The 15,144-nt window shown below is 38.1% G+C and overlaps 1 protein-coding gene across 1 annotated transcript in view; it reads left to right on the top strand.

The window, feature by feature from the left end:
- The window catches only part of LOC126470304 (protein unc-79 homolog), an 857,658-nt gene that overhangs the window by 633,722 nt on the left and 208,792 nt on the right, over nucleotides 1-15,144 (top strand). The window contains exons 38-40 of the mRNA XM_050098074.1: nucleotides 774-882; nucleotides 959-1,069; nucleotides 4,846-4,986. Coding sequence (XP_049954031.1) covers nucleotides 774-882; nucleotides 959-1,069; nucleotides 4,846-4,986 — 361 coding nt within the window. The remainder of the gene's footprint in view (nucleotides 1-773; nucleotides 883-958; nucleotides 1,070-4,845; nucleotides 4,987-15,144) is intronic.

The raw sequence follows: 15,144 nt of genomic DNA, 5'->3' as shown, positions 1-15,144 counted from the left end.
AATGCCTGAAACTGCACTGCATTCAGGAGAGAGCACCTACATTTGACCAGCCTTGGGCAATTTGGACTGCTTTGAATTACATCCAGATGGGCCATGGAAGATGTGCAGACACTCTCCACAAGTGGGGGAGGCCTTCATCATTATCTTGTGACTGTGGTGCTGAATGATAGACAACTGCTCATGTTGTATGAACTTGTTCTACGTATGTCTACAAGTGTCCATTTGAAGACTTCCTGACATTAATAAGTAGAATGTTAAACTATATAAAGTACTTTGAAATGCCTGTATGGAATTTCTGACCAAGAGCCCCCTTCTGGGGAATTCACACAGCTGGTGCAATTGTTTCTATTCCACTTCCATGACTTGAACCTTAATGATGATGAAATGATGGCGAGAACAGCACATTCAAACCCAGTCTTAACTGGAGAAAATCTGCAACTCAGACAAGTATCAAACCCATGGGTCCCATGATCAAAAGTCAGCAACACTAACTACAAGACCATAAACTGTGATATAAAAGAGCTTGAAATTTGCCAGTAACTCTTGTCATTTGCATTATGTTATGCTGGAGATCTATGCTGACATATTTTGTAATTTTTGTATATTTAATGCTATTCTTGTAATTCAAAAAGCCTTAATGTATCCTATATGATAAATAACTAATAATAATGTAAATTAGAATGAAGTTAGATTGAAGTAGTTCTGAAAGGCTTTAAAGCTGGGTTTAAATGCTGAAATTACAGATTTCTAAACTTTTACTTCCTTTTCAACAGTTAAAGCAGATGATGATGTATACACACAGAAGCAGTGGTCAGGGAAAAGTGGAACATTTGCTGCAGGCCAGCGTGTGGCCTCAGATAAACACCAACAGTCTGGACCCTGGTAAGCAGTATTCACTGTGTATATAAAACACTTTCTATTTCCATTAGTCACAAGTCGTCATATGGTCTCTCTTCAGGTGTCGCCCTCAGACATCTGTACTGGATCCTTTAACACAACAAGCATGTCATGCTGAATTCCACCTGAAACAGAGCTCATTCAGAACTGGAGATGAATGTGTTTATGAAAGGTAAGAGTCTAGTTCTTTTCTGTTTGTAAGTGAGAAAGTGTTTCTCTTCTTCAGCCTCTCTTCTTTTTTTGTAGACCAGCATGTAGTAGCAATCAAAATGAGGAAAATAAATTAAGTATGCCTATAGTTATGATTTTCGAATTAGGGTAGACCTTGGTCTGAGCACTTCAGTACTGAGTGCTCACTCAAACAACAGTAGAGGAATTTGGACCAAAATCAAGAAAAAAATGAACTTTAGATACACTATATGAATGTCATGTTAAAGTGAATATCACTCTACTCTTGTTTATTATCACATTAATGCATATTAATGCAGGTAGATGATTAATCACATAATCATAAAATGGGCAAAACAATGTATAGTATGTCCAGATGCCATTCAGGAATATTGTATTTTGTTTTCTCTTCAGGTGGAGTCAGATTGGATTCAGCCCATCTCCTTCACTTTCATGATTTTTGTTTTAAGACCTGTGAAAAAATGGAATATACTAGTAAATTAAAGGCATACCATCAGTGACAAATAAAGAAAGTGATTGTGACTGAATTAGTACAGCAAATCCTCAAAATAAGTGTAATAGGCATTTATGAAGATTTAAACTGGAAGAAATATATTGTATACCTTTTTAGAGACAACATCCAGCAACTTTTGCACTTAATAATGTTAGTTTTCTACAGACAAACAAAGAATTAAATTGACATGGGTATGGTTACTACTGGCAGGTGTTCTACACAACCAGAAATGAGAATGAGACTTGTCTGTTTATTCATTCTGTCATGTTGTCATAAAAAGCTAAATGATGCTTACACATCAATTTGCATATGTCTCACAGAAGTCCCCTTGATGAAACACACAGGCAGAGAAAAATATATTTTTGTCTGAGATAACATTTATTTATTTTTTGTCATTTGTGATGTTGCTACTCTCAGTATAGATAACCCACGTAATTAATAATGTTAACATCCCTCAAAGATTGTTCATGAGAATATACAGTCAGTTGTAGAAAGATGATTTCTGTTACCTTGTAGTTGTTCATCCGACATGGCATTAAATGTAATATCCGCCATATGGTGTGTGATATATACAGGGTATTAAAAAAGTATCAGATATTTTGAGAAGTGATACTTTGATACTGTGAAACACATCTCTTCTATTGCAGGCTCCTTGCATTCTGTATTTTTGGAGGTGGTAATATGGACTGAAACAAGAAAAAAATATCGAGTAAACATAGGCTCTAAAATGCATACCTTAACTGCAATGAACTATATTTTGGGAGGAGGTAGTATGGACCAAACAAGAAAAAAAATAGAAGAAACGTGTTTCACCGTAGCAAAGATGAACAAGTCTGCATAGCTCTTAAGCATTTTAAAGCCTATGTGTACTGGACATTTTTCCTGTTTTGGTCTGTACTCCCTAAAATATGGATAGCAAAGAGTCTCCAGTAGAAGTGACGTGTTTCACAGTATCAAAGATCACCAAGTGCTAATAGCTCTTAAGGTATTCACTTTAGATCCCATGTTTTATTAGTCTTTTCTCTTGTTTTGGTAGGTACTACCACATCTCAAAGTATCTAACAGTTTTTAATAACACCCTTTATTTGTCAGCACTGTCTTTGAAATGTGTAAAATAAATTTTCTTTTAATATAAATTTACATTTAGTTCACTGAAATGGTACTTCAGGAAATATGATTATTTTCTAAACTGTAAATAAATTTCATTCATTTTCCACTAATTTTCTAAATTTTAATTAAGTGTACAGATTCCACATCAATTTCAAACCATTCTCACAAAATATTTACATGACTCTTACAACATGATACATGCATCCATGCTACAGACTAGCAAAATTATAAAAAATTAGATAAATTTTTGTCATTTATTGATTATTCATGACTTATCAACCTCAATATTAACAGAAGTATATATAACTAGCAAACCAAGCAATGCTTTATAGTTGCTAAATACAAATGGCAATTGAATATATGTCCCAATCTTCTTCTCCCTCCCTCTTCTCTCTCTGTGTCCACCACCTTCCCTCTCTCTCTCTCTCTCTCTTTGTCTCCCCCTTTCCCCTTTCTATGCCCACTTCTTCCCCCAGCCCTCTGCATCCACCTCCTCTTTCCTCCTCTTCCTGACATAGAGCCTTGTGTATTGTTATGGCCAATGAAATCTTAATTGGAAATTAAAGTCCTGTAAAATGAATGGGTAAATTGGTTGGAATATTTGGTATACAGATATAAGAGACCTCTTCTGCTGCTGGATCTGTGAACCAAAAGACGTACTGCAGTTGTTAGCACACTGGGCTCACATACAGAAGGACAATGGTTCAAATCCACATCTGTCCATCCTGATTTAGGTCTTCCAATATTTCCCAAAATCACTCCAGGCATATGCTGGGATGGTCCCTTTGAAAGGGCATGGCCAATGTACTTCCACATCCTGGAAATACTCTGAGCTTGTGTTCTTTCTCTAATGACTTTGATTTTGATGGGATGCTCAATCCCAATCTCATTTGCTTCCTTGTACCTGTGGCAGTAGCTCTAATGACAGTGTTTTGCATAGTTTTAATTTGCAAATGGGTGTGACTGCAAAGTTTCAGATGATTCAGATTCTGTAATGGGATTCCAATACTAGGCTAATAAGCCATCAATACAACTTTCCTGTTTTCTGTTAACTGACTGTGAGAATTAAAACAAGCACATGTAGTTGTGTATACAGTTTTTGATTGAAATTATAAATAAGGAGAAAGGATATACATGGGAAGAAACAATTTGTCTAATGATTTAAATGCCCTGCTATCATAGTTAAAACTGACTGCACAAAAGAAACAATACCACACATTTTCACAGCACAGCATGATATAGTGTTCTCTTTCTTTCAGTTGGTTTTAACAGAAAAATGGACATTCTTGTTGAAGTAAAGATACAGCCTGTGTCCCTCTCAATCTTTATTACAGTATTGATTAAAAATTTGAAGTAAGCTCAGCAATAAATTTTTGAAATTTTTGGTAACTTTTCCCTATTGTAGCCTATGTCTGTCCAATTGTTTATTAGTACATCATGTAAAACATTGAAGTAAATCAGTGAAGAAATTTTTGAGATTTTTGCTAACAATGTTTCTTCTTTGTGCATTGTTATACATATAATTATATACTACACATATTAAAGAATATGTAGCCTATATACATTATATATATTAATGACCACCCAAATACTTAGTAGAGCTTCCTGTTGACCTGACAGCAACGTAGACCTTTGCTTTAGAAGTTCTTGCTCACATGGAAGTCCTGTTGAGCGTTGTGTAAAGTTTGGAGTAAATTGGTGAAGAACTTTTTGATGTTTTTGCTAACAATGTTTCCTATTTATATATCATTATACATATCTTTATATACCACATATATTTAAAAATGTGTAGCCTCTGGCTGTCTGAATCTTTATTAGAGTATTTTGTAAAACTTTGAATTAAATCCGCCAAGAAATTTGTGAGATTTTATTGGTAACAGCATTAAACAGTCATTACATAGTAGTGTAGATTTTATGGATATATTTGTACACTGTATAAATTAAAAAAATATATAACCTATGCTTGTCCAGACATTTATTAGAGCATCATGTAACAATATGAATTAAATCAGTCAAGAACTTTTCGAGACTTTTGCTAAAAATGTTAAACTTGGCCTTATATAGTAGTATCGATTTATTGTACATTTGTCTATTTTTGCTGTACTCTGGTGAATTTTTTCACTAATAGATTCTGTCGGTTTTTTATCTATTCATAGGTGTTCTGAATGTGGACTGGTGAAGGAGGAATATAGTGATGAAGAAATGGGCCTTTGCATCATTATTCTGGGAACATTTATACACCGTGAACCAGCTCTTGCAGCACCGTTGCTACCAGAGATACTCAGCATTGTTTCTAAGTAAATTATTCCCAATTTGTAACAATTGTCCTTAAAGTAATTGTCTGTAATGACTTTGAATTGATAAAAAGGTAGTACTAGGAAATTAAGATACATTGGTGACAAACTGCCAGAGCAATGAAACCATAGGGTAATAAATGGGTTCACTGACACTATTCACATTCTTTAAATATTAGAAGAATATGTGTCCCTAAAATGTATGATTTCTTCCACTGTGAGCTTGGTTGATTTATTAACATTTGTAACATTTTAACATTTTTTATGCAGGTTGTTTTATATGCCATGGTCTATGTACATGTGCCTATACTACTAAATTCCACATCCAGCTGTAATGCTCTTTAATTTGACCAATGTGCACTATAAACTTGTGTACGCTTGCACCAAAATAATAACATATGTGGACAAGATGTATTACAGAGGGAACTTAATTGAGGAACAAAGGAGAGTGCTACGTTATTCTAAAGATGAACATTACATAAATTTATACATTTTCTCAACAAGTAAAACAAGCATTAAATAACAAAATTACACTAGCTGATATCTGATTGTGTGGATCATGATATTCTTTTAGAATATATTAAATTTGATGGAGCTGATGATTTTACAAAGAACTGCTTTGAATAATATTTAAGGAATAAATGCAAGATAATGTGTTGATAATTCAACTTGACAAGAAGAAGGGACCAGTTGGTAGGACATGTTCTGAGGCATCAAGGGATCACAAATTTAGCATTGGAGGGCAGTGTAGAGGGTAAAAATCGTAGCAGCAGACCAAGAGATGAATACACTAAGCAGATTCAGAAGGATGTAGGTTGCAGTAGGTACTGGGAGATGAAGACGCTTGCACAGGATAGAGTAGCATGGAGAGCTGCATCAAACCAGTCTCGGGACTGAAGACCACAACAACAACAATTCAAACATTGTTGGAAAGAGAGAAAATTTTAGTGACTGGAGAGACATTATGAAGGAAGGTCCATAGGACTGAATTTTGAATTCACTCATGTGCCTTATATAGGGTGACTTTCCAATGTGTACAGAAAAATAAATGATGTGTACATAATGCTGAAAGAAATTTGAAAAGTTATATATCATTTTAAGTAGACCACAAAGAACAAGTGAGAAGAACAGAAACCTAGGTAAATTATATACACTGCCAGATGAAAAACATAATGAAGCACCCATAAGGAGAGGGGGAAATAAAATGATACTCCATAGGTTGAAAGGGTATGTAATGTAATTTCAGTGATTATAAAATGAAGTCAAATTCACAGAGAACTTAGCAGTATGAGTCCATTTCTCCATATGGCATTCCACTCCCTGCAGCCTGATTGCATGCATTGATTCAGTTGAGAAAAGTGTCATAAAGTCATTCTATTGACTCCTGAGGCAAGTTGGCCCACAACTGTTGTAGCTGGTCAGTGATATCATGGATACTGGCACTGGGTCTGAGCTGATGTCTAAGTTGGTCCCACAGATGCTCTATCTGTGACAGATCTCAGAATCTTGCTGGCCACTAGAATAACTCAGCATAATTCTGACAGAAAATAGAAGCATGTGCTACTTCTGAATGACCATTCTCCTGTTGATAAATGACACCACAATTCTATAATGTAATGCTTGAGGATGTAGGACATGTGTCACATACTGTTGTGCCATTGGTGTTCCCTCAATCTATACCAGCCTCAACCTGATGTCATATCTGATTTTTATTTATTTATTTATTTATTTATTGTTCCGTGGGACCACAGTTAGGAGAAGTCTCCATGGTCATGGAACGAGTCAATACATGAAATTATAACACGATTGTAGAAACACATAAAATGAAACAAGTCGTTAGTTTAAATAAAGAAAATCAAGAATGAACACTGGAATTTGCTTAATTTTTTATCTCTTCCAGGAGCTCCTCGACAGAATAGAAGGAGTGAGCCATGAGGAAACTCTTCAGTTTAGACTTAAAAGTGTTTGGGCTACTGCTAAGATTTTTGAGTTCTTGTGGTAGCTTATTGAAAATGGATGCAGCAGAATACTGCACTCCTTTCTGCACAAGAGTCAAGGAAGTGCATTCCACATGCAGATTTGATTTCTGCCTAGTATTAACTGAGTGAAAGCTGCTAACTCTTGGGAATAAGCTAATATTGCTAACAACAAACGACATTAAAGAAAATACATACTGTGAGGGCAATGTCAAAATTCCCAGACTATTGAATAGGGGTCGACAAGAGGTTTTCGAACTTACACCATACATAGCTCGAACAGCCCGTTTTTGAGCCAAAAATACCCTTTTTGAATCAGAAGAATTACCCCAAAAAATAATACCGTATGACATAAGCGTATGAAAATATGCGAAGTATACTACTTTTCGTGTTGAAATGTCACTTATTTCAGATACTGTTCTAATGGTAAATAAAGCGGCATTTAGTTTCTGAACAAGATCCTGAACATGGGCTTTCCACAACAGCTTACTATCTATCCGTACGCCTAGGAACTTGAACTGTTCCGTCTCGCTTATAACATGCCCATTCTGTCTGATTAAAATGTCAGTTCTTGTTGAATTGTGGGTTAGAAACTGTAAAAACTGAGTCTTACTGTGATTTAGCATCAAATTATTTTCCACAAGCCACGAACTTACTTCATGAACTACATTATTTGATAATGTTTCAATATTACACACAAGATCCTTCACTACCAAGGTGGTGTCATCAGCAAACAGAAATATTTTTGAATCACCTGTAATACTAGAAGGCATATCATTTACATAAATAAGGAACAGCAGTGGCCCCAGCACCGACCCTTGGGGAACGCCCCATTTAACAGTGCCCCATTGGGACTGAACATCATTACCACTCTCAATATTGCGGAGGATTACCTTCTGCTTTCTGTTCTTAAAGTAGGAGGCGAACCAATTGTAAGCTACTCCCCTTACTCCATAATGTTCCAACTTCTGCAGTAATATTTTGTGGTCAACACAGTCAAAAGCCTTCGTTAAATCAAAGAAAACACCTAACGTTCTCAACCTTTTATTTAATCCGTCCAAAACCTCACAGAGAAAAGAGAATATAGCATTTTCAGTTGTTAAGCCATTTCTAAAACCAAACTGTACATTTGACAGCAAATTATGTGAATTTAAATGCTGCAGTAACCTTGTATATACAAGCCTCTCGATAACTTTAGCAAACACCGATGGCATAGAAATAGGTCTATAATTGTCAACATTATCCCTGTCTCCCTTTTTATAAAGTGGCTTCACTACCGAGTACTTTAATCGGTCAGGAAACCGACCACTGCTAAAGGAAAAGTTACAGATATGGCTAAGTACTGAGCTAATATACGTGGAACAATACTTCAGTATTCTGCTAGATACCCCGTCATATCCATGAGAGTTCTTGGTCTTTAGTGATTTAATTATTAACTCAATCTCCCTCTTGTCAGTATCATGGAGGAGCATTTCAGGTAACAGTCTCGGAACACTTTTTTCTAAGAGCGCTATATGATTCCCTGTTGGGACTAGGTTTCTATTTAGTTCACCTGCTATATTCAGAAAGTGATTATTAAGTACTGTACATATATGCGACTTATCAGCAACACGGACATCCCCACTACGCACTGATTCTATATCCTCGACCTGTCTCTGCAGACCAGCCACTTCCTTTACGACTGACCATATGGTTTTAATTTTATCCTGAGACTTAGCTATTCTATCTGCATACCACATACTTTTTGCCTTCCTAATAACTTTTTTAAGCACCTTACAATACTGTTTGTAATGGGCTGCTGCATTTAGATTTTGACTGTTTCTAACGTTTTGATATAATTGCCACTTTGTTCTACAAGATATTCTTATCCCTTTAGTCAGCCACCCAGGCTGCCTGTTTGTGCTAGTACCCTGTACTCCCAACACAATGATGCCAGGTGTTATATCCCTGTGCCTCTCTAAAATATCAGAAAACTGGAATTTCTCACCATGTCACTATCTTACTCAACAATCATGGTCATCCAAGATAGTGCAGAACTGTGATTCTTTGTTGAACACAATGCAACACCATTCAACAGCAGTCGATGTTTCCTGGTGAGGGCATCACTCCAAACAAAGCCATTTGTGCTGTGATGTTAAGAGCCTATACATGGGACAGTAATTCCCTTGCCCATCTGCTGCTAGTCTCCAGTCCTGGCAAGGGATGAAATATGATACAGATTGTTAGAGGGAGTCCATTTCTTGTTCTCAGAGGGCACTCGCAGATGTGAAAGGGTTATAATGTGCTTGTCACACAATATGGTGACCTTCCTTTGTGGTGGTCAGGCAGGTTGACTGGAACCTTGACAATGAATATGCTTGTCCTCCTGTTGCAATGCCATCCAACATCAGTTCAGTGTCACTTCCAAATGCTCCACAAATCTGGATATTGATTTGTTTGACTAGCCAGCCAACTGAGGACTGAAAATAGGTCCTCTTCATACTCTGCCAGGTGCTAGTAACACAGTCTCACTTGAGTATGCTGCATTCCTGTGTCCTTCACAGTGATCACCCAACATCTGATGCTGTTCACACCCATTATATACCCAACCAGACCTAATAACAAAACTTAATATGAACAACACTAATACAATTTATTGTCCATTCTACCTGTCACAGAGGATTGTAACTCTAATCATTTACACACCCACTGGTGTTGTGTTAGTATATGAAGTTGAAATCTGCACATGTCTTCTGAGTGCTTAACTTTTCTGGCAGTCATTGTATAAAATAATCACATTATAAAGATTCCATAGAGCTGCTTCATATGGCACTTTGGTCACAAAGTTTGTGAAAAATTTCAGCAGTGAACCAACCAAAAGAGGGATATAACTGTAGATACATCCTACTTTATCCAGGCTTGTCTGGTGACACTACTTGGTGAGCGTCTTTGAGCAAATATGGTGTACTTTTCCTTGTACATATCCACAGTATATCACCAATATAAACCAAGAAGTTTCTGACTCAGTTTCTAGTTCTGATATTCATATGCAGCTACTTATTTTGCCACAGGTGGTTTCCAAAACTCATGCCTACAAACAAACAAAAATTGATGTTAATTCATTTTTAATCCATTGGGCAAACAAGAAACTGAAGAGTTTGCTTGGTTGGTTGATTCCCAGTTTAGGGATAGTTCATCTTGAGTTAGTGATGTCCACGAGGAACGTGTTCTGATAATGAAGGCACATACGAGCAGTAAAATCAGGACCTTGAAGGCAAAACTCATGACAGAGCTCAGAAATAATTTAGGAGTCAGGCCAGTACATAGGTCAGTGGAGGGCTCATCCATGACGGGTGGAACCTACCCCACATATGACCATGCCAACCCAATGAAGAGCGAAGACAGCTACAGAGCAATGAATGCCCCCTACTTCACAGGTTCAGAATTTTAGAAGTTGGAAGGCTAAAAGCATTATGGACATCAGTTGCACCATCAATAATAAAAACTGGATGAGAGAAAGAGGTAAGACAGCATATGGACATGTTTGGGGCTCTGCATGCAATGGGAGGTGTCTCATCCACAGTCGTCCCACCCTTCATCCATTATAGTCAAGGTGCTAAAGAGCACCCACTATTCAACAGAATGCTAACCCTACTGCAGAAAAATAGGGTGTTTCAGAAAAAGAGGCAAATAACATCTAAAAGCAATTAAAACAGAGTAAAAGAGGGATGAAAGAGTGAGCTAGTCAGAAAGGTAGGCTCAGCAGTTCCCCAGACCCAGAATGCAGCAGGAGATGTCTCAGCCCAGCTACCCTACCCCAAACCGCAAAGGTAGCTTAAAACCTTAGGGCTCAGGCAGTACATAGGTCAGAGGAGGGCTCATCCATGGCACGTGAAACCCACTTTCATGGAGAAAATGAAGAACCATTCATCCACTCATGAAACACCCACCAATATCAAAGGCGAAGAATTAGGAAGATTATGCTAAGCAGGAGAGCCAGAAGGTTGGTGCAGTCCACTAGGATATGAGGTACTGTCTGTAAGGCTCTGCAGTGTGGGGGTGACTCATTCACAAAATGAAACTATGGGTTGGCCTGGTATGGCCACTGTGGAGGCAACATTGGACAGTAGATTCTTCCAGGAGGAATGGAAGGAAGAGCATCATGCAGCAAGGGTCTCCTGGATAGTGTGATAGTGTGGATCTATTGGGGAGGGGGGGGGGGGGGGGCAGCAGCCCATCACATGTTATTCGATCTCCAAGTGAATAGAGGTCTTACTTGAACCTGGAAATCCACCCCTGGAATCATCAAAATGAATGGACAGCAATCAATGACTTCTTTAGCCAAACAGTGAGCTGGTGCATTCCATGTGATACCCACATGACATGGGACCAAGAGAAAAACAACCAAGCAAGCAGTATGACTTCTTCTTCAATTTCTTCTTGAAAAAGTTTCTTTTTTAGCAGAAGCTCTTTAGTATTTGGTTTCACTTTTAGCTTCTTAGCTTTATTTTCTGTTGCCTTAAATTGTAGAATATTGACCTTATCTGTTTGTTTTTGTTTGAACTTCCTTTTTTTTATTTAAAGTTCTTCTTTTTCTTTTTTATAGCTGCAGCCAACACATTTTTGCAAGGGCTTGAAGTGAGTATAGCAGTCTTTTCTTTTTTACTCCTGGTTTGTTTTTGATTTACACATAGGCAAATGTCTTACATCCTTTGGGCTTATGTGGACTCCACTTGTTGGATTCTCAGAGGGACATTCTTCAGTAGTCGGACACTGAGGGGAACCTTCTCTTGGAGAAGGTTTATCACCTAAAATTTATCACCTAAAATCTGGAGGCACCCAGCACTTGAAGACAGCTCATAATTTCACAGAAGATTAGTGTCCCTATCCAAAGGAACATCAGTAACCTTAGCTGCAATATAGTCTTCATTGGTAAACTTGTTAGGGTCTAGAGGAAAAATTCCACACTTTCTAAAGCCATAGACTGCTGTCATTGGAATAGCTGCATGACAAACCACTTCATTCAAGAGTGCACTTATTTGAAACTGTGAAATAGTTCTTTCCTGGATTATTTTGAAGAAATTTTTCACAAGCTTGTGTGTAGAAGGTTTTAAAAGGAGACATGAATTCCACATCCAAAGGTAGGAGCTTGTGACTACAATGTGGGGGCAAAGCACAAAACAGTTGTATAATTTTCTCTGGTCCTATCAATGAAGCCTGTGTGCTTAGCATGGGTAGAGTAACCATCTAAGATTAGTAGAAATGTATCTTGAGCTGTTGATTTTCCATGTTTTAAGAAAAATGTTCAAACAAATCCAAAAATCTTCCACTCTGCATCCACCCGCTAGGGTGGCACATAAATTTGGTTCCTGGTGGAACTAACCTTAATTTATTGCCTAGGGAAGATCACAAAAGGCAGAATGAAATTTCCTCCTGCAGACATGCACACTAGAAAACTTGACAGCAAACCTCTATCAGCTGAAGTAGTAGCTCTGACTTGTCTTCCTTTGAGTGCAAACACTTTGCTGTTGTTGGACTGGATTGTCTGAATGCCAGTTTCATCTACATTATAAATATGATGAGCAGGTTGCAATCATTTGTCTTTCTGTGTTTTATGGATATCAAAAACCCTGTCTACATTCACCCAATTAAAGATACTGTGCTCTAAAGCACACCACCAATCTTTGCCTGACATTTCAAACTCTTTGTGCAAATGATGTGGTATTTTGTTATGCTCCATTTCAAAAATGGAGTTAAGGAATTCTTGCTCTTGTTCTTCACTGAATACAGCCCTTAAGCTGCCCATAACCTTTTTACTGCCAACTGCATCTCTATTTTTCCCTTGAACTCTTTGTTTTAGCATATTATATGGGATACTGAATTGTTTTGCTGCTGCTGGAACAGGCCTGTTATCATTCTTTGCTGCTTTGATTGCCTTATGCATGGCAATGGCGGTCCCATGTTTGTTGTTCTCTTTTCTGGATGTATTTATTTGGCATCTTGAAGCCCTTGCAAACCCATGTAAAAGAGCAGAATAAGAGATGTTAGTTTTTTTGTATAAAACAATTTACAATACTTTAATTTCAGTTGTTATACTGTGCATAAAATATGGAATTAGCTAATTCTCATTGGGATAAACAAATTGAAAATGGAGTATTGAGAGTAGCAGCCATCCATTGGGAAAAGTGGCTGCCTTGTTCACTTTTCCCGACATGTAGCATGGCTACTTTTCCTAATTGGACATCATGTCTGTATCAGTGGTTCACACATGAAACAATACAACTGAATGAAATGGTAGTGACTTATATTTTTAAGCCAAAAGGCACTGTGTAAACCTTGATATCGCAAAAACCTATTGGTCTACATGAAAGCAAAGCATCTAAAGTAATATGACTGACTCACCTTACATCAAATAATTGAAAAACCTAAATCTTTTCACAGAAAGATAACAGAGCAAGCTTCCTTAGTTTTGCCACATCTCAGTATGAACAGCACTGTTGAATGAAAATATCAAATAAGTAGGACTTCTTTTCCCAACCTGGCCACTTTCCCCTTCTTTCCCCTACTGTTAGAACTGAAGAAGCCAGATCCCCACTTTGGCAAGCTACAGAGCTAGTTTGAAAGACACCAGTGGCCAGTTGCACACCACAATGATGGACTGGGTCTAAGAATTTCAAAGCTGGTGATGTCACTGAGCCATAAACTTGGTAGCCATATTTCAGTCACTATGAGACCAGAGTCCAGTAAATACAGAGATGAGCAGCATTATCTAGATCCCAAGAGGTGTGGACAAGGAAGCAGAGAGTGTTGAGCTTTTGCAGATAGCTTTTGTTGACAAATATGTGGCAGCTAAGTCAACTTTTTATCAAACAGGAGACCCAAAAAACAAGAGTGTGCAACAACATCCAACTCCTGGGTATCCAAGTTGAGTTCTGAGTCAGGACGGACTGGACTGCAGAGATGTATGACCCATGTTTTTTGAGTAGAGAATTGGAAACAATGGAAAAGTGTCCAAGTGGGGGCTATTTGGCTGCTGCCTTATAGCTTGTGTTCAGTTCAGGCTACTGAGTCACAGCTGTACCAAGTGCAAAAGTAATTGGTATAGAGCACAGGGGTGACCAGCAGCCCAACAGAGTAAGTGTGTGACAATCAGTACAGAGCCCTGTGGGAAGCCATTTTCTTAGACCTGTGAAGAGCTGAGTGAAGTACCAACTCAAACCCAGAACAACCACTCAGATAAATACTGATGAATAAAAATCATAAGGGAACATCAAAAGGCCCAGTCATGAAGTATAAGTGAAATGTGATGATGCCAAACTGTGTCTTATGCCTTATGTAGGTCAAAAAAGAGTGTGATAATGTGTTGGTGTTTTGAAAAAGCCTGTCGGATTGCTGTTTCCTACCTAACCAAATCCTCAGTTGTGGATCATCCCTCCCAGAAACCACACTGATAGTGGACCAGCATAATCTGTGGACAACAGTCCTTTCAAGCAGTTGGCATAGGATGATTTGTGAGGATAATTGGTCAGTAGCTGTAAAAAGACTTTGGGTTTTTGCCTGCCTTCAGGACTGTGGTGCTGATACTACTATCTCCCCATTGTGAAGAGAAAACACATTCTACCCGGATAAGGTTGAGTACCCTGAGTGGATGTAGCCTTTGAGTAAGTAACATTCAGGTATTGGATCATCTGCTTATGAATTGAATCATCACCTAGGGTCCTATTGTGAGACAATGCAAGTGCATGGAGCAGTTCCCAGACATTGAAATGTTCTTTATATCATTTAGCTTGGCAGGGGGTGAAGCATAGGGGGATGTCTTGAACTTGGCATTTCTGCATTATTAAAGTAAGGTAAGTAGAGGATGCTGATGTTGAAGGTGGGGTGCATGGTGTTCAGTAAGAACTGACAGTTTGGTACAATGACCATCCAGAAGGTCAAGACCCGGGAGAGTTGATGATCTTTGGCAGCCCATAAGACTACGGAAGTTTGCTCACGTCTGGTAGGAACATGTATACATTGCCATGGGGGAGATTTAGTGCTCCCAGTATGCGTTCTTTATACACTTCATTAGATAGCATTCCTTAATGTGAAGTTGCTTGATACTGAGGAGGACAGGCTGTGAAGAATGCCACTTGAGCTGTTGCAGGGTCCTACAATGATCTTGTGCAGCTGTTGCTGTGTCTTTGGTCCATCAAGGCTCTGGCTG

The sequence above is a fragment of the Schistocerca serialis genome, chromosome 3 (genome assembly GCF_023864345.2).
Source record: "Schistocerca serialis cubense isolate TAMUIC-IGC-003099 chromosome 3, iqSchSeri2.2, whole genome shotgun sequence".
NCBI lineage: Eukaryota > Metazoa > Arthropoda > Insecta > Orthoptera > Acrididae > Schistocerca > Schistocerca serialis.
The sequence above is the reverse complement of the archived record's forward strand: the minus strand, read 5'-3'. Positions and strand labels throughout refer to the sequence as shown.